At 44.2% G+C, this 24,166-nt stretch overlaps 1 protein-coding gene across 2 annotated transcripts in view; it reads right to left on the bottom strand.

The window, feature by feature from the left end:
- POLA2 (DNA polymerase alpha 2, accessory subunit) overlaps window positions 1–24,166 on the bottom strand; it is a 910,834-nt gene that overhangs the window by 740,756 nt on the left and 145,912 nt on the right. For both annotated transcript variants that reach the window (XM_069644973.1, XM_069644974.1), the window contains 2 exons: window positions 19,175–19,266; window positions 8,068–8,125 (listed from right to left, as the gene is read on the bottom strand). In XM_069644973.1, coding sequence (XP_069501074.1) covers window positions 8,068–8,125; window positions 19,175–19,266 — 150 coding nt within the window. The remainder of the gene's footprint in view (window positions 1–8,067; window positions 8,126–19,174; window positions 19,267–24,166) is intronic.

Below are 24,166 nucleotides of genomic sequence, written 5' to 3'. Positions count from 1 at the left end.
TTTTCTGTAAACGAGTTCGCTTCGGAGATCTTAGCGCGCCTCGGTTCTTCAGAGTTCCGTTTTTTCGTTTCTTCGAACCGGTTCGTTGTGTATATTTCCATGATGTCTTTGTCTTCTTCCACCCCGCGGCCGGGTTTTAAGAAGTGTCGGGACTGTGGGTCCAAGGTGTCGTTGACAGATTTGCACAACGCCTGCCTCTGGTGCCTCGGTGAAGACCATGACACAGATGACTGTGTAGACTGCCAGTCACTTACATCGAAGGCCTTACGGGAGCGTAAGAAGAAGCTTTCTGTAGGTAAGTTGGCCAAGCCCCGGAAGTCGCGATCCACTGGGCTTTCGACTGACTATTCGAGGGGCGACTCTCAGCATTGTCAGCGTAAGTCCGGGGGGGGTCTCGGTCCAGGAGTAGGTCCCACCATTCCTCTGCCTCTTCGAGGCATTCACAGAAGCGCCGGCATCGGTCGCCTTCCCCGTCCGAGGACTCCGCCCGTCGGCGGGTGGCTTGTCCCAACAAGCACTTCACCCCTGCAGAATGGGATTAATTCTGACAGGAGATGTTGGTGATTTTTCAGTCACAGGGCTCTGTTCCGTCCGCGCCGTCGAAAGACGCCGGCCGTGACCGTGCTAGAGACACCACTCGCGCGCCTTCGCCTCGAGCAGTCGTCGCGATCACCAGGCACCTTTGAGGTCCCGGTCGGACAAGGATGGTCGCTCTATACATGCCCGTTCCAGGTCCTGGTCCCTCGACGCTCTCGAGACCGTTGGAGCCTGTGAGGTCTTCGAGGCTGCTTTGTCGGTACTAGAGCGTATTCGTAGGAGGGTGGCCTATACTTTGCGACCATTGTATTCTCAACAATATTACTGTGTTTAGGCCTCTATTGGACCCCATCTTTTATTTTAGAAGGTATTTTAGAAGGTATAAAAAGAAGGGGGGGGGGGAACAGGTACAGGAGGGACCCCACTTAGTATGGGATGGGTTAAAATTGATATGGGCCCACAATGTCTCCAAGAACCTTACAATGAAAATCGTACAATGAAAGCCCCACTGTTTACGTACCCAACAAATCATAGTGATGAAAATGTACTAAATGCTTACAATGAAGACCATTCAATTTCTGATGTATTAATGTCATATGCTCAAACACAAACAACTGTTGAACCTACTTCAAATGACGATTACATGCACTTTATGTCCCCAACTTCCACCCCACGTACCCAGCCTACTACACAGTATTGGCAACATAATTATGGTCAAAGTGAAAGTGAAAATATATCTGTCAAAGAATTATGAAGTGGGGTTGGGGGGGGGGGGTTTTAACAGAAGGAAAAGGGAAGCAGAACAGAAGATATGATGCATACCATGGCCTGGGGTTGGATGCGGTAGAAAACCCTATCAGTCTAACAAAAGGTACTCTGATATGAGTGCCATGGATAAACAAGCAACAAATTAAAGTTGCTATGTGCTCCGCGATACCCCATGCATCAGGAACACCTAAGGTTCTATTGCCCCAGGAAACCCCTCTAGCGGATGCCCAGTGTCTCATTCATCTTGCACTTTGTAGAATTCAAAGTACCTTCCAGGCACACACCAACGTTACAACTGATCTAGAACGAGAAAACCCGCCACAGCAAGCCTCAAGGAGTACTTTGTGTAAAAGAACCATTTGTCATAAAAGGGACAATGTTTGCAGAAAACAGACGGCAGGAGGAAACAGTGATGTGTAAGGCAGAAGTACTATGAGGATTGTCGTAAGAAAAATTCACACTCCAACATGGTCTCAGCACATTGCCAAACTAACATGGGGACAGCTCTCGAACAGCCGATCAAGATAGAACGTGAAGGGCAATATAAACTGTTTCCACGGAGAAGGGAATATGCCCATAGGGTCAAATAAACATTGCAACAAAACTCATCCTCCCCGACATGAAGAAAGGAACAGCTGCCTTGATGGACAATTATTGGGTGTGCGGCAAACAGGAGTACTTGCACCTCCTAACCCCCCACTCCCTGTCATGGAGAGGTACTTGTGCCCTGGCTATGATGCATTTGTCCCTGATGGCGATTCCGGAGTCATGTCCAGGGGGATAGGGTACCTGCCAGAATGTCCCCAGCACCCCAGTGAACAACCAAAGAACCCCCGACATACGATGTGATGTCGGAAGACAAGCTACAAGACAAGAGTGTCACGCAAAAAGAGAGCCTCAAACTATATCTCTAAACTCTCTTCAGAACTTTTGGCACAGATACGGGACCAGTTTAAGCTGTTAAACTCAGCTGAGAAATGTTTTGCCATTCATACCAAGCATCCAGACACGAGCAAACGCCAAGTGGATACAAATTGTGAGGTGGGAGCTGATCCAACTCGCAAATGACACTGAAGAGGGGTTCAATGTCATCAAGGTAGAACTTAGAGCCCTGTTGTTGATGACCATGCAAAACCGATATGTCCTGGACCTCCTCACAGCAATCGAAGGCAGTGTTTGCCGATAAAACGTGAGTGCATGTTGCACGTTTGTGCCTTCTGCAGATGCCGACAACAGGACGTTATCAAAAGTAATAACTGCGGTTCACAACCTCAGAGAAAGACTGAAGGCAAGCAGTGTACAATTAAGTGACTGGTTCGATACAATTGACTGGGTTCCTTCCTGGTTTGGCACTGTAATGAAGCTACTTGTCCCCATTATAGTATTTTTGCGTGTGCAAGGTAGGGGTTTGATGCTGTGCAAAATCCATGCGTAGTAGTGCAATGATGATGGTTACAGAGGGCAGCCCTACAAAGGTACCCCATGATGTGAAAGATGCACAGGTTCAAACAGGGGATACCCAAGAGCCCAAATACCACATGACATCAGTGTACAACACAGGGGACAGATTGGATAATTTATATCATACAACCATCAAAGAACCCCATGAACTAGAATGGTATAAGCAGGTGTGGGTATATCTCGCTGGGGATGGTAGGTGCATATACACGACTTGCACTCCTGATGAATATGCAAGAAGGGGTCAAAGCTTAAGATCGGCATGCACGGCTTGGATGTCAATAAAGGGAACTTCTGCTTGGGTTGAAGTGGTAATTGAGGCAGAAGAACGTAGGCACACTAATAACAAAGGTTATCCGCTACTTTAGGAGTAACGAAAGGGGGGAATGTAAGGGAATAAGGGTCTTTTTGCCCCCGCACATTCTGCATGAAAGAAGTATATTGCTCATACCATCGCGGGAAGACATCCCCTGGTCTTTCCTCCGACGAAAGTGAAAGGAAGCCATTCGACGATATACTCTGACTCCATTTTGTGTCACCCCATATTCCATCTTTGTACTAGGCCACACAATGATCTCTAAAAAGCCTCCTCTCCCATCGTCCAGCGCAGCCAGCTCTGACAATCCCCACCACTTCCTTCCTGGTCTGCGCCGCACAGGCCCTTTCCTCACGGAAGCCAAGGCGCAAATTGTTGCAAACAGATACAGCTTTCCTTCTCTTCCTCTGAGCTCATTGCCCTGTGTGTGACCAGGGCATATCTTGACTTGTGTATTCATCCATCTCCACAAACCTGCTCCTGCCCCATCGACCCCACCTTTAGAAATGACTGCCTGCACAACATTTTGCTCCTCTAATCTCCTTTCATGCAACTGTTTGCGAGACCCTTCCCCACGGGCCACCCTAGATTGCCCCTCCCCCCCATATAACCAATCCTGTGTGATCATATATTCTCCATGGACTAACACCCATGAATCCATTAGTTTGAACCATGAGGCACCAGGGAGAATGAATCGCAGATCGAAACCCCACAGCGGGGACACCCAGGTTAAGAATGTGCAAGGACCACCGCACCCGTGCCCCATCACAGGCTTAGGTTAAGAACGTGTTATGTTTGCCCACGATTTATAGGTGACCCCTCATTCTGGAATACGTTTTATGCCCAACATTACTCTTTGCATGCCAATATTTGTTGTGTAGATTAGCTAGAACAGTTATATTTTGTGGACCCAACCGGACCTTCACCCCGCAGAGATGAGCCGTGCCACGGCAACCAATTGGAGTCTGACACTGTATATTGCTACATACTGAGCCTTAGGGGCCCACCAATGAACATTGTTTCTTCCCACTGTATGTCAAAGTTTTTTCGCTTTATAATGTAACGTTTATGTATTATCTGGCAGAGCACTCTCAGAGCAGCAGCGTCCTCTGCATACATCTTTTACCGGATATAAACTTTGATCAACTTGCAATCTTTCTCCTGGTCTCATTCCCTACTGGGGTGTATCCATTTATTCCGAGTTTGGGATTTGTATTTGGGGAATGAACGCCTTCACTGGACGCTTGGTTAACTAAGCGGGGGTACGAGGGATACACAATCTATTCACATGTACATAAATCATTCTCTCGAATAGATTATGTTCCAACCCTGGGCCTAATTTCGGAGATTTCAGACCCATACAATCACCCTCTCAGATCACGCCCCAATTGTGGTCGATCTTAAAATCCCAAAAAATAAATAATTATGGTCATGGAGATTCCTGCTAGCTTTACTACACAATCAGGTGGTTCAAGATGAAACAGCACGGCAAATAAAATCCTTTTTCGCATTAAATCAATTGGGGGAAACTTCAATGAATACCATATGGGATGCCTTTAAAGCAATATTAAGAGTGTCACTAGCAGCGGAGGCTAATAGACGCAAGAGGAGCATTGCCCTAGAGCTAGAATGGAGCGGGAAGTAGCGCAAATCGTAAAGAAAATTGAGAGGAATTAAGATCCCCGAGTACAGAAAGACTATAGAGCCGCTGCAGGGAAATTATACTTGCATACAACTTTAAAAAAAGCTGATAAAGCCCTTTGGTACTTCAAACAGAAATATTACATAAAAGCTAATAAAACAGACCGGCTACTAGCTAGAAAGCTTTGCTAAAACGAGACTTCAAGGATAATTCAACAGATTAAATTGCCCTCAGGGGAATTTACCTCAAACTACATCAATTCCACCTCTTCTACTCCATATCAATCACAAGGCCCAGATGCTCAATCACAAGTCGACTATTAGCGTCTTCCACTCGTCCTCCACTATCGTCAGATAACCAATAATTAGAAGCACAAATTACCCAAGAAGAGGTACTTCGCATTATCCGTGATCTCCCCTTGAATAAGTCACCAGGCCCAGGTGGCTTTCCAGACAGTTTTTATAAAACATTCAGCAATATACTGGACCACACTGTACAATTCCTTCTTAGACTCCAGACATCTACCCCCACCCTGCCCCCCTTCCCCCATGGATGAAGCGAAAATAATCATCTTTCCAAAACCAGGCAAAGACTTCACCAATTGCGGTTCATACCGTCCCATAGCATTAATAAATGTGGATGCAAAACTTTTCGTTCTGGTCAACCGATTAGTGGCATATATGCCTTTTCTTATAAGCTCAGATCAAATGGGTTTCATCAAAGACAGGCAAACACATGACAACATTAGAAGGGTATGCCATGTTTTGGAAAAGGTAGAAAAGAAACAGATCCCAGCTGCTTTAGTATCTATAGATGCCGAAAAGGCTTTTGACAGAGTAGAGTGGTCATATCTTTATCTAACCCTAAATAGTATGCGATTTGGCCCAAAACGTATACACACGATTAAAGCCAACTATAATAATCTAACCGCATGCCCATCAATAAACGGTCACATTTCTCCTCCCATCTATCTACAACGTGGAACCAAACAAGGGTTTCCTTTGTCCCCAATGCTGTATGCACTCAACCTAGAACCATTCTTGACAAAATATAGGTAACTATCCCACTTTGTTAAAGACGACAGAAGCACAACTAAAAAAAGGTGGGACCCACTTACCATCTCATGGCTGGGAAAAATACATTCAATAAAAATGGTGACCCTTCCTAAAATGTTACATCTATTTCAAGCACTTCCAGTCAGGGTAACCAGGTCCTTCTTTCATAGAATACTTAAAGCTGTTTCTGCTTTCATTTGGCAGATTAAACCCCAGAGAATTGCACTACATTAATGCTTCCGAGTGATAGGGGAGGGATGGGGCTCCCAAACTTCTCAAAAATATTACAGTGCAGCCAAAATAAGGGTGATTAAGGTATGGTCAATGGGCGAATCGGAAAAAAAGATGGATACCGATGGAACAAGCGGTGGGGGTAGGTGGGGGGTTGCCAGGCTCCGGGAAATACTGTGGCTCACGAAAAAAGATAGGCCTCCCTATACACATGCGACGACTAGACCAGGGGTCACAGGGGAGGTTTGGGATATAGCTGTAAAAAGTACAATATACCCCTCTCCTCTTACCCCCCCCCCTACAACCCCCCCATTTTCTTTAACCCACAATTTACTCCAGGTCTTGAAACTAATGCATTTATGGAAATGATAACAAGGAAGCATGTGTAAAGCTTAGAGATATGTTTCAGGGGGAGGAAGTTAAGTCGTTTATACAATGCAAGATAGACTTGGGATCATCAGAAAAATCAAGATGAATTGTTTGAGTAAGGTGTAGAATTAATATGCTTGGTGGATTATTGGAGTGGGGTGGGGGATGATGTAATGGGTCTTTGCCTTTAGTCTTGTATGTGTATAAGTGTTGTTTGTGTTCACATTGGAGTCGGAGGGGAGATTTTCAGATAAGGAATTGCTGTTGACTGATGGTTATTGTCAAAGGAACGGTTATGCATATCGTTGCTTTTTTTTACTCACCAATATGTTTTAATGTTGTTCATGGTTTAAAATTAAATAAAGTTGATTAAAAAAAAATCAAGATGCCAATACTTTCAAGTGAGACATTGGATTCTTGCCCCACCAGTCCACGTGGCAGCCGTTCGAGAAACAACGCCATTAGAAACATTTGTAACATCAGATACAGGGGACAAAGCTCTTATTTCCAAATTATTCAAAGTCGATGTGGGAGGAGGAAGCCAATGGTACACCTAGCTATGCACAATGCTGGCAAACGACCTTGGAGGGTAGGGGGGACATATTTATGGAAAATGATCCCCAAGCTTACCAGATCACTACAGATTTGAGAATGTTGGTATTAACGGATGTAATGGCACTACACCCCAGGCCGATAGTTTCATTTGAACCAATCATCAGCTAACTGTTGCCGAGACTGGAGGAGAGGTGCAATGAGAACACATATGGTGGAGTTGTCCTAAGCTGACAAAAAATTGGGCAGCAGTAAGCGAGCACATGATGTTCCCCCTACATAGATCAAAATCGCAACATACAGGTTTATTAATATTGTTAGAAGACTATTTTCGAAAGAAACAAGAACACTGCATGTTTCGAAATAGTTCAAAGTATGGAACTTTTTGGCGCTGGAGTGGACAACTTACTCGATACAGGGAGATCAGAATGCATTCTTAAAGGACTGACGCAAAGTGCTGGATTTCCTACACCAGGACTATAATGTGATATACTGCCCGCAAAAACTGTGCATATTAGGCTTCGATTTACTTATGTAAATGTGAAGCATATTTGTTGGAAGTACATTCACCTTTCTTTGTGCGATTATCAGTTAAAATGGGAAAGAGGGGGACGGGGTGGGCTTAGAGGGGTAGAGGTTAGGGAGGGGTAGTAGGGTGTTAAATTGTATATGTATTTGAAATGCAAATAAAACATTAAAACAAGAAAATACAAGGTAAATATTGAAGTTACATAATCACTCAAGGATTTAAATAGTACATTGGACCAGCCCAGCTCTACATATAAGGGGGGTATCGGCCACTTTTACTCCCGAAAAATAGGCAAATACTGACAAAATAAATGTGGAGAACAGACACATATGGCCTTGTGCTCCATGGATAGGTTTGGACCAGCAGTCCCACAGGAAGACATTGCTATTACTGCCTGAAAGACGTAAACATTTATCTTTTAATGTGTATGAGTAACGAGATGCAAAGAAATAATCATTACAAAAACATTTTAGTTTCCCAGTTAAAATTGGGAATTGGACTTCCTAAAAAAAATCATTTTACTCCCAACTTTAAAAAAAATAGGGAGTAAAATACTGTCACTTTTCTGGAGCACTGGACAATACGGACTACAAACTCGCACCATACTCACCTTTGATGGGGTTCCATAAGAGTCCAACAGATCCTCTTCAGCAACTTCCACTTCAAGGCTAAAGGAGTTTATAAAGGAAAAATGATGCTTGCTGCCCAACAAAACAGGGCTGAGAGTGAGTGCCAAATAAACCATCCCACAACCACTCATTTAACAGAACATTTTTATTTTTCCCAGTATGGAATGACTGAAATGCAAGCAGATAACAAGGACAATTAACTGGATGAAGGTTGTAGCTAGCAATATTTTCAGAAATTGCGACTTGGAATAAAATCATATGCTATGTTGGGATAGGGGCATGTTGAAATGTGTTCAGTGTACAGCAGCCTTCTTTGGGCCACCACTCCTTAACAAGTAATGTGATCCTTTTGAGTCCGGCAGAGTTTACCCCATTGCAGACACACCCATTACAGTCAGACAAAATTAAACCTGGGGAGGCAGGCATAGTGACCCTTAAATTGGCACCTACCCATTGAAGCTGCCAGTGGAGCAGTGACTAAAAAGCAAACCAGAGCGTGTCAACTCAGGTGGCAATTGGAGGACTCCCGCCATCCCCTCCCTTGGGTCACCAGCAGTGGCTGAAAATGTAGTGAAGAACGATCCAAAAATGATGGCAGGGAATCGGAGGTGTGGCTGGACCCCATGCTCCCAATTCAAAATGGTGGCCGCACTGGTGAGGAAAGTAATCTTTGCAAGTTGGAACTGGGGGTTGGGTCAGCTGTGCATTGATGAGAAGGCCTTGAAAGCTTCACCAACTCCAAGCCAACAAGCTTAACTGACCCTCACAGGCATAATAACAGAGTGTTGCCTGTGGAGGCGTTAGGCCTGTACCAGCTGAAGCCTTGCAGGACAAGCGAAAGGGGTTGGGGGATGCAGTTTCTCTTAATGACGCTCTTACTACTTTAAACTCCCCTCTTATCTCTACTGTTGACTTCTCATCTTATCCTCTCTGTCCATTTATACCTTCTCGTAAACCACCACAACCATGGCTGTCACCTGAAACTAGCTCTCAAGTCCCTCCCTCCGCCATACTGAGACAGAGGAAATCGCAATCTGTCTCTGATCACCTCTTGCTCCTCTATTCATTTTGTTTGATACGGTCCACACTGTTGCTTAAAATAAATAAACACTTTTAGATCTTACTCGCCTCACTCTTGCTGATTATTTCAATTAGTAAAATTGCCTACTTTCTCCTTCATCCCCCGACCTCTCTTCAGCTGATCTTGCTCACTACTTCACTAATAACGTCCTCCAGCTCTTCCTTGTCCTCCGCACCAACTTCCTCTGCTTTTTTTGTCTCCCTTTCCTGTCTGAATACGCTCATCTTTTCATCCCAATTCACAAACACTTCTTCCTTGCTCAATCACAAGCCAACCTTTTCCTCTCCGGATGATCCTCTGCTCTTTTTCCCCAAGTTCTCCCTTCTCTAATACACTCAAACTCCTTCCTTTCCACTCTGCCTTTAAACAAGCCAAGATCATCCCAATTCTCAAAGTGCCTACTCTTGGCCGATCTCTCCCTTCAAACTACCATACTACTTGCCTCCTCCTTCCTTTCTCAACTTCTTAAAAGAGGGGGTTATTCACACTGATTTTCTACATCGATGTTTATTACTCTGGCTTACGCACTCAACAGAAACAGGTCTACGCTACAGCTCATACTCTTTGCTCTCGGCACAACATCTTAAACATTCCTCTTTTTCTTCTGGATCTTTCTGCAGCTTTTGACACAGTCTATCACCCCTCTTTCTTCGTTTTCCTTTTATTTCTCAGATTGCCCTTTCTCGGTCTACTGGTCGGGCACTCACTCCGCTCCAGTCTTCACTTCGGTGTTCCCCAGGGATCAGTTCTTGGACTACTCCCTACACCACCCCTCAAACCCCCAACCTCCATCTACCAATATTGATAAACATGGCTTTTCATTTAATTTTTATGCAGATGATTCACAACACCTATCAATCTCGAACTTCTCTGATAACCATAATTCTTCTTTGTACCTGCCGATTTGACATCCAAAATTGGATGCACTCAAGTTACCTGCACTTTAACCCCTCTAAAACAATACGTTTTTCTTTCCATCTTCTAGCTCTACATCTCAACTTTTTTGTCCTGTTAATCCCCCTTTTTCCTGACACTGCACCAATCTCGGAGTGACCATGGATTCCACCCTAACCGTTGCGGCCTACATCGCCATTATTTCTCAGAACTACTGCTTTCAATTGTTTACCATTTGCAAAATCAGACTGTTTTCTTCCAGATCTTCTGCAAAAAAATATGGTTTCTGCGCGTGTTTTCTCGTCTTAGTGCTCTTCCCATTTGGTTGGCCTAGCATAGCGTGTGGCTCCTATCTGATCCATTTACAACCACTCTGTTCATATCATTCAGTCCCTTCCCTCTCAATCTTGAATCCGGTTATAAACAGGAAACCTGAGAACAAGCTGGGATTTGTAAAAACAGATCAAGAGCAAAAGGAAATCAAAGATTATGAACTATTCAGGAAAATAGAAATTAGCCCAAAAAGGAAAAGATAATTCTTAGATAGATTTACCAGGATCAACACTAGAAGGCAACAAGTGCAGAATCAAAAGTCCAAAACACAGAGCTCCCGAAGTTCGCAAAGTTTGGCAGTCCTGCAGCTGAGTCTGCCTTTCAGCTCGTTTGTGGGAGGATCCACAAAAGCCCAGCAGACCTCCGCGGAGCAGAACGCAGAGCTCGCAAAGTTTGAAAAGTTTGGCAGTCCTGCAGTCCTTGCAGACAATGCAGGGAGAAGGACCGCCTGTCCCAGACAACGGGAGAAATGACTGGCATCGTGAGCCTGAATTAGAACGTTTGGACTCGCTGGAGCCGTCGTATACTCCAAGATTTCTTCGGAGCAATTCCAAGTCAGCTCCTCAACGTGAACAAAGATCCCCGCTGAAAAGAGGTAAGAACCTCGAGACTGCTGCCTTAGATCCTAAGCCCATGGCAGCCACCGCACCCGTTACATCCCCTGGCCACAATGGAAGGGGAGGGAGCAGAGTTAATCAACTCCCGAGTGGAGACACGGCCGAGAATCCGGCTGAGATCGATATGGCCCCCTTTCAGGAGACTGCCGCCGCCCCCAGGCGCAACCGCTCAGATGATGCGGAACTAATACAGGACCAGAGCGCCGCTTGGGCGAGAGGTCTTCCAGCTCAGCCTGCCGGAGGGTGGACTGACCTGGACCTTGCCCTGCGTACCAACAAGTGCTGTGGGATCATGGAGGCTTATAAAGATCTGAAGCATAGAGAAAATACCCATACGGGAAATCTAGGAGTCAACATAATAGAGGTGCCGTCTCTATCGATTTTTGCAACCACCAAGAAAGGGCAAACGTAAATGAGTACAACTCTGGAGACAAAGGGGAACCTGTCCAAACCCAGCCAGACCCAAAGCATAGACATTAAAATAACAGAATGCGCTGGAGCAAACGGGCTGGGGCCGCACACGTTGGGGACGTCAGGGTTGACAGATAAACCGCTGACCATGACTAGGGCACTAATCCATACAAACACGGCCATACTAGAGACTGAGAAGTGGAAGCCAGACTTAAATCCCCTGTCGGGAGCAGCATGCCCCAGGCAATCAAAGACGGATCAGTCGAAACCTGGGCGAACGAGGTCAATCGAAAAAAGTCTGAGCATGGACTCTAGTGCTGTGTTTATAGAGAGCACTAATATGGAAATGAACTCAGAGCCGGGGTACTGGGTGGATCTATGCCACCCGGTAGGCGAAACTGCCAAAGGCCCAAAAAAGATCAATAAGACAAGTGCAACAAAACGACAGTATATCAAGAAACAAAGCGGAAAGCAAATAACCCAAAGGTGCCCTGCAAACCTAAATCGTCAAGATGAAGGAGAATCGAAGCAGAACGGGAACACCACAAGCACTAAAGAAATAAAAAAAAAATCAATTGTGTGGTAGTCAAAAAACATGTCGCGGGCACAGGCACGCTCCAGAAATCCATATTATCAAATGCTGTATTCAACTTCAAGACCCACCAGAAAAAACGAAAATTAGAGCCAGATGATGAAATATCTGACGCCGACATTTTGGAGGTGATTGAGGGATCGCTCCCGGCAATTAAAGCAAGAAAAACGGAAACAGATATTGAAGAAACAAGACATGAGGAGAGGGGGCCACCAACAGTGGATAAGCTGGGAATAAGCCCAAGGAAAAACAAACTGCATGAAGCAAACCCTGCTGAAATATCCACGCGAAACCACATAACGCTTAAAGTGACAGAGTCCAAAACAGATCGAACAAAAAGCAGTTGTCATCGATTCGATAAACCTGACTAAAGACGTCAGAGAAAAGCACATCAATATGGGAGTTTCAAAGGAAACTGAGGAGTGCGCAAAGACCCCCCCCCCGAAAAATTAATGAAACGCAGTGTCAACCCCAGCAGAGACTAGAGGAGGCCGCCCCGTGCCCGAAATCTGTCAATATTGAAAATACCAATGCTACAGGGAAGCTCCCCCAAACTGAGTCAGACGTCTAGGAGTGGAACCACGTCCGAAATACAGCCTCAGAGACTAAGTCCGGAGGCTTCATCAAGGAACGAGGCAACAGTTGAAACCTGCTCTCAGCCACAGCAAGAGGTGATCTCCCAACCTAAACGTGTGAAGACCCATGATAAACAGCCCCATTCCCCATACAAGACGCCCAGAATGGAAGAGACGGAGATACGAGTCCGACGTTGGTGTAGGGCACAACTTGAGACCTGAGAATCGGACGGGAAGTGGAATAAATACAGAGCCATGGAGATCCCACGACCGTGATTCAGGTGCAAAGACGCAAATGAGTGACCAATTGTGGACAGAAGCCCATCTGCAGCCTATAGAAAGAGGTGAAAAGATGAAAAAAAACAGTCAAAGAGGGAATAACATCCAACTCTAATCCTTTCAGAACCTCGCTCAATTGCTCTGAAACATCAGAAGTCATAAATGGGCGTTCGTTTGGTGTAACTTTAACACAACAATTCAACACCTGCCCCAGTAGGGAATTTCAGAACACGCCGGGTAAGCATAGGAGATAGAGTGAAATTACACCTGACCATCAAAGACCATCACCAAACAAAAAACAAGATTTGACCCCAATTATGGCGGCACTTACAATTGCCCTTGCACCATTTTGCAAACTATATGAAACTATCGGAGACGCAACAAAAGATAACGATTCTATGTAAGATCCAATCTAAGATGGATTTCTTAGAGGGCTATATCACAGCCATAGAGGCTAAAACTAGTAAGCAGGATACAAAATGGGCGGAGAAATTGGCCATTCTAGAGGCAGAAAGGAAAGAAGCTATAAGAGAAAAACAGATGGTAAAAAAGACCATGGACAGAGCATCCCAGACAACTCCAAAGAAGGAGATGGGAGAGATGGAACCAATCTTTACTAAACAGAAAATGACAAACCCAAGTGAGCTCCTTGAGCAACAAAACCAGAGTACCAATCTGGGAACAAAAACTTCACCGGCAGTGATAAATCAAAAGAAAAAACTGACGTTACGATTGGCAAGTGACACCAACAAAGGTGAAACAGATAAGAAAAGTGAGATCTCCAATTCAAAAAAAGAAGTGGAAATAATCTAATACAAAGCCACACAATACCAACCTGCACAAGCGAAGTCACAGCGAAAAGTCAGCAAATGACAGAAAAATCGCCGAAAACGGTGGAGGAATTTATGAGAACAAGCCCACTGATGGATCTTTCAGTACACTTCGATACGGAAGTAGGAGGAGAAAATCCCAGGGGCCCAGAGGGACCTACAAAGGAACTCCATTGTGATCTTCATAGTAGAAAGGAAACTAGAGGCAAAAAGGTGACAGGAAAAACAGGACCAACATCTTTTGAGGAGAAAGACTCGCCACAAACCCAGAGGAATCCCGCTCATGGATCAACTCCATCGAAGCAACAACCACAGCGTCATCATGAAGAAAATTTAAGGAGAAGAGATGAGTGGGAGATCAGGGCAAAGTCTTGCAAACCACAGGGAGAGAAATCCAAGATCTCGCATAGCCCTCACAAGGAGTCAAGCATATTCAAATTAGAGCAAACTTTGTGTAAAACCAAATATATTGTGCTGAACAGGAAAACAGTACTATTTATATTAAGTAAAATACACTGTCTGCAGCATCTAAAGACTGAAGACGTCATACTAATAGAACCCATCACAGAGACCAAAAGGCAAAAAACGTACCTCCACATTAAAAACCAGGCAATAAAAGATGTCCCGGATGAAGCATACAAGGAGATACAACAAGCAGGGTATACCCTGACAGAATTACATCTAAGGCAGATCGAAAAGCACAGCCCACAAAGAAAAGTGGCGACCACAAAGTGCATTGCATATCCAAAACGAAAGATCTATATAACAGTAAGAGACAGGCACCGATCAATCACGCGGGCTATGAAAGCGATCGCCATTGAGTAAGAAAAACGAGAACCAAGGAATGAGAGACAGACGGAGAGACCCTAAAGTCACCGAAGATCAAAATAAAAAGCACTTGGAGAGGGGAGGTCAGTCACGTGATAGAAGGGATCGACACAGAGCTGAATCTCCCACCAAGCCCCAGGCGACCCGGACAAAGAAGTTTCAGAAAAAGATGGCAGAAAAGGAAAAGGAGAAGGAGAATCAGGATCTAGGGGCGGATGACATCTTATGTCTTCAGGAACACTGGCTAACAGAAAAACCAGCATTGGACGGCTTTGAAATTGCATTTTCGCCAGCATCGAAGGGCCTGTTTAGACGGCGTCCTCAGGGGTCCCGATAGCCATAAAGTTGGGGGTCGGAATATCAAGTATAAAAACCATAGTGGAAACATATGGCATACTGGCAGACTTAACGATATGGGCCCAGGAAGAAACTCGAGGAAAGGGAATTGAAAAAGCGAAAATTGCCCTTATAACATATTGGAACCCGGAAAGAACCACGACTGCAGATAAATAGCAAAAACAATCGATGACATCATTGTGGAAGACCCTCTGGCACATATAACATGTGGAGATCTAAATGCAAATTGCAGCACGGATAGGGTGATAACTTCGCCAAAGAAGATGAATCCCCAGCCGAAGAAAGAGGAACATCTTGGCTGAGGCTCATGAAATCGAGAAACCTCCACAATGTGGCAGCATTGAAATCTTGGAAGTTAAAGATTCCCACATGGGAAAGGGGCGTATCCAGAGCCGATATTGACTACCCTTTCATCTCCCATAGTCTACTGGCAAGTATAGAAGACTACTCGGTGACCAAAACGCAAGAAAGCGATCACAATCTTGTGGTTATAAAATGGAAATCACGACGATCTGTACCCCAGAGGTACAGCAATTCAATCGAATTGAATAACCAACAAACCCGCATTCGGCTCACTGCAGCAAATATTGAATGCATCACCAAAAAGTACAAAACAGGTATTCAGTCACGAGGAGACAAGAAGCAAAGCCCGGACTATTTACCTCTCTTACTGCAGTACAGGATGAAGCCGCAGGGAAACAACCATAAGCTACGGCAAAACATACATACATATGACAAAGAGGTCGTAGAAAGAAATAACCCTGAGAAAACTAAAGAGACAAACCATCAAGGAGAACTCGCCAACAGCATGGAATACATTGAAACAGGAAAGCTCAAACTACAAAACCTGGATACAAGGTCATAGATACAAAATGTATCAAAAAGATGCAGAGGAAATGCTGCGCACCTTAAGCACAAAAAAAAAAAACGGCGCTTTCTGGGCACTTATCAATAAACCAGATCAGAAGATGGAAAATCAAATAGCAAACGCAGTGAGTGAAAGTGCCTGGGTGAAATTCTTCGAAAATCTGTTTAAAGCACCACCACATCAAATACCGAGGGCCGAAAATCCAGTTAAAACTCCTTGGATCGACATCTCATCAACTGATGACAAAGAATGTCATAAGGAAATTAAAGAAATCAAGAGCGCTGGGTACAGACGGATTAAGCAATATTGACTTAAAACAGATTTCCAAATGGGTTTCCTAAAGAAAGGAAGCACAACAGTTAACATCTTTATTCTCAACCTGATAAAAGCTAAGGTTAAGCAAGGGTCGCCGACTGTGTTCATGGCATTTGTGGATCTGTCACAAGCTTTTGATAGAGTTGGCAGGCGGATCCTCTGGATCCAACTGGAAAAATGGAATTGCCCTGGGGAACTGTTGGACCCTGTGATGGCTCTACATACTAACACCAAACTAAGAGTTTGTTTAAACAATCAAGGCCTTCTGTCGCAAGAGATACCGGTGGAGCAAGGAGTAAAGAAGGCTGCCCTCTGGCCCCGGCTTTGTTCACTGCTTTTTTTGGGGGACCTCAAAGAGTCGGAAGAAGCAGTAAGAGCCTTGCCACCAAAGCTGGGTAAGGTCAACATATCACGCCTACTGTATGCAGATGACTTAATATTACTAGATCAAACCCAATCAGCCTACAACGCCAACTTGCCAACCTGGCGCAATATATGGAGCGGAACAACCTAAAAATAAATCGAAAACGAAAATACTGATTTTTGGGAAGTGCAAAGCCGCCCCAGGCTGGCTACAATTGGACGTTGGACAAAGTAGAAATTGAAGTGGTCCAAAGTTTTAAATACTTAGAGGAGTCCACATTGATCACTCGGCAAAGGAAGTAACAATGCAGAATGGGAAAAAAACAAAAAATCTTGGTCTAAATGAAAACCGTAGACCGAAAATATGGCAAATACTCCTTAGTCCCTACGATAGAGTTCTATAAAGGGAAGGTGGTGCCAACCTTGACCTATGGCATGGGAGCTACTCTGAGCATGCCAAAGGACATCTGGCGGAAACTAGAGAGCCATATTTGGAAAACGGTTCTAGGACTGCCCAACGCAACCTCAAAGGTGCTGATCAGAAGAGATTTGGGCCTACTCTCCCTAGAAGAGACAGTGGGGCTAAACGCTATGCAACTCTGGAGGAACACTCTTATACAGGACAGCTTGCCTATCTATAAGATAGTCGCTGATGAAATAAACTGTCACCTAGATATCTTAAATAAATGGACAGATAAACTGAGAGAAAAGCTTACTGAGATTGCTTGCACTGAAGAGGATCTAAAAAACAACCCAACGAGAGTGAAATCAAAATTGGAAGCACAGGACTGGATAGAAACTTTGGAAAAAGCCCAGGTGAATAAATGGACCAAAGATCTTCCACCAAACTTCAACAAACTAAAGGAACCAATGGGATACTGTATTAAATTTCCAAATAAGCAACTAAGAAAATTGTTCATGAGAGCGCGCTTTAATCTCCTCCCGACCCGTGAAATTCAGGCTACCAGGAGACAAACCAATGCGAAGGCCTGTCGACTCTGCAACCAACTAAATGAGCCAGAAACGATAAAACATCTGCTGTTATACTGTCCAGAGATAAAAAAAAGCAAGAGCCACATACACGACTAGCCTGTGTACAGATCTTTCGGGAACATTAGAAGATGCAGACATAACTTGGTGGAACAGGCTGATGTCGGGGGAGAAAACAAAATGAACCATAGCGACTGTAAAAATCCTGAAAAGTGCATTTCAATTAATTGCCTCAAAGACTACGATGATGACAGACTATGAGGTCCCTGATGTGGAACAAGCACTTTAACAGGGAAGAGCGGGTAGTCAGGGAGGAATTTTCCCCTGTCAGATCTTCAACTGTTGTATTCTTTTCATTGTGTGGCTCTTGTAAGATGACCAGCATCAGTTTTGTAAAAATTGCAAATGCAATTATACACAAATAAATAAAAAATAAATAAAAAAGTAATCACTAGAGACAGACAATCTATTGGAAAGTCAGTAAACTCCAGCAAAATGTCTCCCTTCTCCAGGTTTTTAGTTGCTAAAAATAGTGCTAGGGTCAGATAGGCTAGAGTCGGGCGGTTTCATTCATAGACATTCACCGACGAGCACCGAAGCTAGTTTTGTTAGGTAGGGACAGCTTGTAGAACAGGGAAATACAGACTTTATTCCCTTTCTTTAATAAAGAAAACAGTGAAAGGTCCAATCGAGTCAGTGTCCTTCCGACCTGCCCCAGGAGTCACTCCCAGTGAGGTCCCAATTCCCAAACCCCAAGAGGGTTTTGCTTAGCTGGCTCACATTCCTAGCCTCAAAGAAGTTTGCTCCTCCAGGGAAAAAGGGACAAAGCCTTTTGATTTGTAACAACTGCTACCAAGCCAATTGTGGTGGGCAAACCTACGGGATGCATTAGCAACAGTCAAGCTTACAGCTAATGTGGAAATGAAAAAAATATGTCGCCACCATTCATGCAGTTTGTCATTTGACACCGCAAGGGTATGCAGACGTAAAAATTGTTGAAGGTAAGCTCATTGTTGAAACCTTTTCTCTCCACAAGATATATGGACTGCTAATATCATGCTCTAAGCCAAACACACCCAATTGGAAATCGGGAAACTTTACACTACATTTCCACTTCATCCTTAATTTCGAGGTTTCTTGCCAACTTGAGATGTACTGATGAGGTGAAAGCGGTTGTGTGCTACTGAGATGTCGTTGAAAGGATCCCTATGAAAATCTTGAAAAAAGATGCAAAGATGCAATAGAGTACATTGAAAGAAAACAATTTTAAATTCTAAAAACTGGAGATTACCAAGCACAATAGAAGCCGAAATATGAATAGAATAGTTTAAAGAAAATTAGATTTTGGGTTTTCAAGAAAATAATTAAAATACATTCTCATGCAATTGTTATCTAAAACAATGGTTCATTCCAACTCCTAGATTGCTTAACTACTCAAATGGCATAAAATTGGGGGTAACCAACCCACACACTCCCACTGCATCCCCCTTGTAAACTGCTCCAAAACAATACTGTATCTAGTTGCTTCACCATTCCTTCCCATTTAATGCAGCCTCTGCATGTTCATTTCAGAATTCAACAGATCAATCTGCAATTTGATATTGGATTGGTTTTCTATGCTACTCATTTGACTGTTACATTTTTTATTAAATATTTCGAGTTTTAAGCCTCACCCAGCAGCGGCCAGTGCCCCTTCACCGCATTCAACTAATACTGGGCCTTTGAAGGCCTGAAAAAAAGCTTTGTAGAGGATACAGTTCCTGGATGGAGTGGATGTCCCTGGTCCCAGAATGTTGCTCCCGCTTCATCACCTTTTGACGTGCCTTAGCAGCTTTCTTGTTGAGTACCTGAGGGATGTAAAAGAGGTTTATGGGGAGACTGAGCCATACCTTGGAGAATAATTACACACAAAAAGTAATCTGCACAAAACACAAATGATCTTTCTAGGAAGTAGGTCAGCCTGAGTCCATTCAGATGCCAGACTCCGGTTTCCAGTGAAAGGCGAATGGGCAAGGCTGGTTTAGTAATGATACATATGTGAAGCTGAACAGCCAACATTAGTACAGAAAAAACAACCAGTTACCACTTTATGATTTTAAGAGGTAGGTGGTGTTCTCCATGATAACACAACCTCCATACATCGTCTCTTGCTCTTAAACCATCTGGTTTATCTGGACATAAACCATTAGTGCATCTGGTCAAGACTCTGCCTGAAACACTCCTCGACCGAAAGATCAACTTAAGTGTTTCTCAGTTTCTCCTATCTCACATTGTAGAGTTGATCTGCCCAGAAGGTTGAACCCCATTACATTCCAAGATGGGCGATTCAACTTTCTGTTGCTACAACCTCTTTCTTGCAAAATCAAGATTTAATACACTTTCGTTTTTTAAGCTAGTAAAGGTGTTCCTAACTCCAATGCTGTTTTGCCTTGTAACCTTTGCCCTCCCTTCCCATTATCACTACGATGTACACTGCTATTTACACTGCCCTGGTTGTTTGTGTCTCCATTAATCTCAAATGGCATTGGCTGCCATTCAATTCCCTCATCTTGGATATAGCCTCCTCTCTTCAGGAATGATCATTAGGTCCCTTTCCCCTTTATGTTTGCCCCAATCAGAATTTCATGCTTTCTCTTTTACCCTTTCCATCATTTCCTTTACTTTTTTTGCATACTGTCTTTTCACTTCTGCACTTCAACATTGCATAAAACTCACCATTCTACTCTGTGGAAATATTTAGTCACTTTTATTGGCATTGTGAATTTGGGGTTCTCTTTTTTATTACTGCCCAAAAACTGAAACTCGCATTGATGTTGACCCATTGGCGCGTTCTCACCACCATTTATCCATTCCATGTATCTTGATCAATTATCCGGATTATCACTTATGATACAGGAGAGAGGTTCAATAGAGGAAAAAGATGATACTCAAATGTATTTCAAGTTATAAACCTTTACTCTTAATGTTGCCTCATGCGATTTCCAGTGAACTGTGGTCCGTTGTCACTTCGTATCACTTCTGATCATCCTCTCCTGTAAATCCATTCTAGAAACAGTTTTAACATGACACTTAGTCTACCAATTTTACTTAGGACATTTAAAATAACTATCACTGAGGTATTCAACCATCCGCACGGCGAGTGTGCGCTCACTAGGGATGTAACGGTATAACGGTATACCGTTAAAGATACCGTGAACCACTTAACTGAACAATAATAACCGTCACATTGTTAATACCGGTATACCGTTTTGTACCGTTAAGTGTGATTTTCAATCTGATTTGGAAAGGCTGCAGCAAGCAAGTGCTGCGCAGTCTTGGTCTTGCACTGTTGGATGTGCCATCTGCCAAGTAGTTTCAGTTGGAGCAGTTTTTAATGCCATTCCATAAACCACACATGCCTGACACAAAATCAGTATGTTAGCAATAGGAAGAATAAATACAGTGCCAAGAAGGAAAAGGGTTTACTTTGGGTTGGCGGCTTTGAGGTTTATATATTTATAATGCATAATGTTTGCTAAACATATGACAATGGGGGACTTCCCTGGTTCTATCATTGAATTTACATATAATAAGTCACACTGCGAAATGCACTCATCTCTGTGGGTATTCCCTGCTGCCATACCAAAGGGTAAGATGTCTTTGATTACTGAACACCTTTTGGCCCGCAAGTAAACTAAAGGCTGTAAAGTAAAGCGAGCGTGCGTGTGTGTATGCGCACAAGCGTATACTACCATCAGCCTCCATTGATCTGTGGCATGCAGGTTATAAAGATGGCAACATGTTCATCTTCACCAGTACCCAGTGGGGGAGCTAAAAGCCTAAATGACCACTTAAGAAAAGCTATTCAGTTTGCTTTGCCAGTCGCAGCAGGGCCCACCCCCCCCTACTCCTCCTCCTCCTCTCCACACCTGTGTTTGTGTTTGGTGGAAGCAAGGGGTGGCATTTCAGTGGAAAGTATATTGAAAAGCCCAATTCTGGCCCTGGGTGCCTGGTTTTGTTTGTGATGATACATCAGACAATTTATGACCTTTTAGAAAATATTTATTAAGATTGGTTAACTCCACCTGCTGTACCACGATAACCATGATATACCGTCATTTGGCAAGAAGGTTATTGTACCGTCATAAAACTAATACCGTGACACCCCTAGCGCTCACCTGGACTTTGACATTTTGTAAGAAATAGAATGATGGGAGATGAACCTCAGAAAATGTGTGTGGCTAATCCGCACACATTTTCCTATGCTCGCAGCACAACAATCCCATAGTCAAGTGTACTCTGGGGGGGACACAGCCTACATGCACAGTACTCCCGGTCACATTTAGCTGGAATATGACAACCAGGAGTACATGAAAGCATTCCAGGAAGGGGGAAGGCAACACCTTCCTACTGCCATGGGCAGCCTAATTAAATATATAAGGCTCCATGTATCCGCCTTTCTCCATTGTCAAAGTTCTGTGTGGTGGCAGCGCTTACTAATTTGAGTTGAGGCAGACCTGCAAAGAGGACTGGTCACAGAACTAACAAAATGGACTGGAAACACCAACACCTCTTTGATATGCAATGTGTCAGCTTGAAGCTAGCCCCCACCCTTCTCTATGAAGGGCAGTGAATGTCAGGTCTGTAACAACTGTTTACAGTAGACAACCCCTACAGGGAACCCCCTTTCAGAGGGAAGTAGTATGTGATTTGATGGAGACAAAGTCTGTTCTAGCCACAAACTTCAAGGGAGACATGTGCTTTGATCATGAGTCACAGAAAGCTCGATTAACCAGAGAGCCAATTTGATCCACAGCAGATAGGAAGATGGGTGGGGACTTAGTACATGTCACCCCATACCTTTACTGTTGCAAAGCACTCAAATTATGACCTCACGCATAACAGAAGATTGTTGGTAGGGACCCAGGATTGGTTCATTTGGCTTTAGATGAGGATTGAGCCCCTCTTCGGAGATCATCTGACAACTTTGAAAAGCAGCACGGACTCATTTGGACCCTGGCTGAAGGTAGTCTGTCTTACAGCTTCCGCCAGTGAAGGGAGGTCAGGATTAAGTGGGAAGCAAGATCCCTCCCCTAAACATCTCCTAGGGAACAAAGGAAGATACCGACCTCAGAGGACCTGTCCAGCAGCCGCAGAACCAGTACCCAGCCAGCACACAGCATGCCCTGCTAGGTTCTGCCAGCAAGCTTCCTAGGTAGGAAGTGGCAGAGAGTCTCTGAACAAAGGACAAGGTTGCTCTCTGCAAACACGCTCCTCAGCTTTGGGCCATCCGTCTTAAAGGACGAGCCCTGCGAAGAAGCTAGGAGGAAAGCCACAACAAGCATCAACCATCTTTTAAGGACATTTGTGGCAGTCAAGTCCTCGAACCGCAACACCACTGACTTGTCACGCTGCAGTCACTCAAGCCATCCGAAACGCCTCGACCTGCACTCCAGATCCAACCAGCATAGCAACATTGATTCTTGACCGCGTGCAGCTGTGTAGGCCAGCCTGCAACTGGCTGTCAAGCCTCGCTTGCCGAACTGCCCGCCGCCTGATACTGGCAGCCGTCTCCCATCTGGAACACTCTTGCAGGAGCTGCAAAGCGTCCTGGAACAGACTTGAAGCTGTTGAGCATCAAGATCATCCCAATTACAGGGACACTGTTGTTCTGTACCCCTGGTCCTTCTCCAAAGGCTCCTAGTGACATTTACGACCCCTTGCCCCCTTGGTGCGGACACCAAATAACCTTGAACAGTTAAGACTGATTGCTTTATCGACTACCCTGCTGTCAGTAACCAGAGTGCATCCCTTTCCATCGTGAAACTGTCCTTTGTGTTCCTTTACAGGGTGGGTTGTATTTTGTAGTGTGCTAAAACGGTCTGTTAAAATAATAGTAAAGTAGATAATCTTATACAACTTTGACTGGACAGTTCCTTTTATCATTGGGTAATAAATTGTATTTTCGCGGTGTTGCAACTAACCAACAATCTACAACCTTGCAGAGATCAGCATGTCTTTCCAGCCACATTACCAACATTGGACAAGGAGGTTTATAATCTAACTTGCGTTTCCAATCTGTTTGGATCCCTTTTGGTGTACTAGAGGTATGGGGCGGATTGATAGTTTAGAAACAGGTATTCATCAGTGGACCACTGGTGCCCCGGAAGTGGATTTGTGAGAGAGACACACACACACACACACACACACACACACACACACACACACACGTTTTCTTTTGTCCCAAGGTACTTTATGGACCCTGAAAGAATAACCAGTGGTTTCCATGGGCCTTCGTGTATAGGCAAGAGGACACTTCTGAGACACAAGACTGGGACAACAATCTCAGAATGCCCTTTCCAAACCAATGTCTATCCTGGGCAACAATGTTTGCGTACTTTACTCTTCATGGCCATGCTTCCAGATGTCCCTCATGTTGTCTGTGTAAATATATCCCTGAATACAATTTCTAGGGAATGAGTTGCTAATTTCAAACCTTACTATGGAGCACTCGGCATCCTCCCAACAATTCAACATCTTCTCTTCTACATGTTTTTTCAGCATAATACGGGTTGTTTTTTAAAGTCTGCGGTTTGGCCCAAATTCAACCAATTACATGCACATGTATATGTATGTGGGGGTTAGAGGTGTAGGAGGCTAGGGCATGAGGCAGGGAGAGGGTGTGGAAGCATGGACTCCCCCAAACCCCTACACCCAATTGGAGAGAAAAAAAAAAGCAAAAAAAAAACACAGATTGAATGCATGACA

The sequence above is a fragment of the Ambystoma mexicanum genome, chromosome 2p (genome assembly GCF_040938575.1).
Source record: "Ambystoma mexicanum isolate Mex_15411 chromosome 2p, UKY_AmexF1_1, whole genome shotgun sequence".
Lineage (NCBI taxonomy): Eukaryota > Metazoa > Chordata > Amphibia > Caudata > Ambystomatidae > Ambystoma > Ambystoma mexicanum.
Note: the sequence above shows the minus strand (reverse complement) of the source record. Positions and strands in the feature narration are given on the sequence as shown.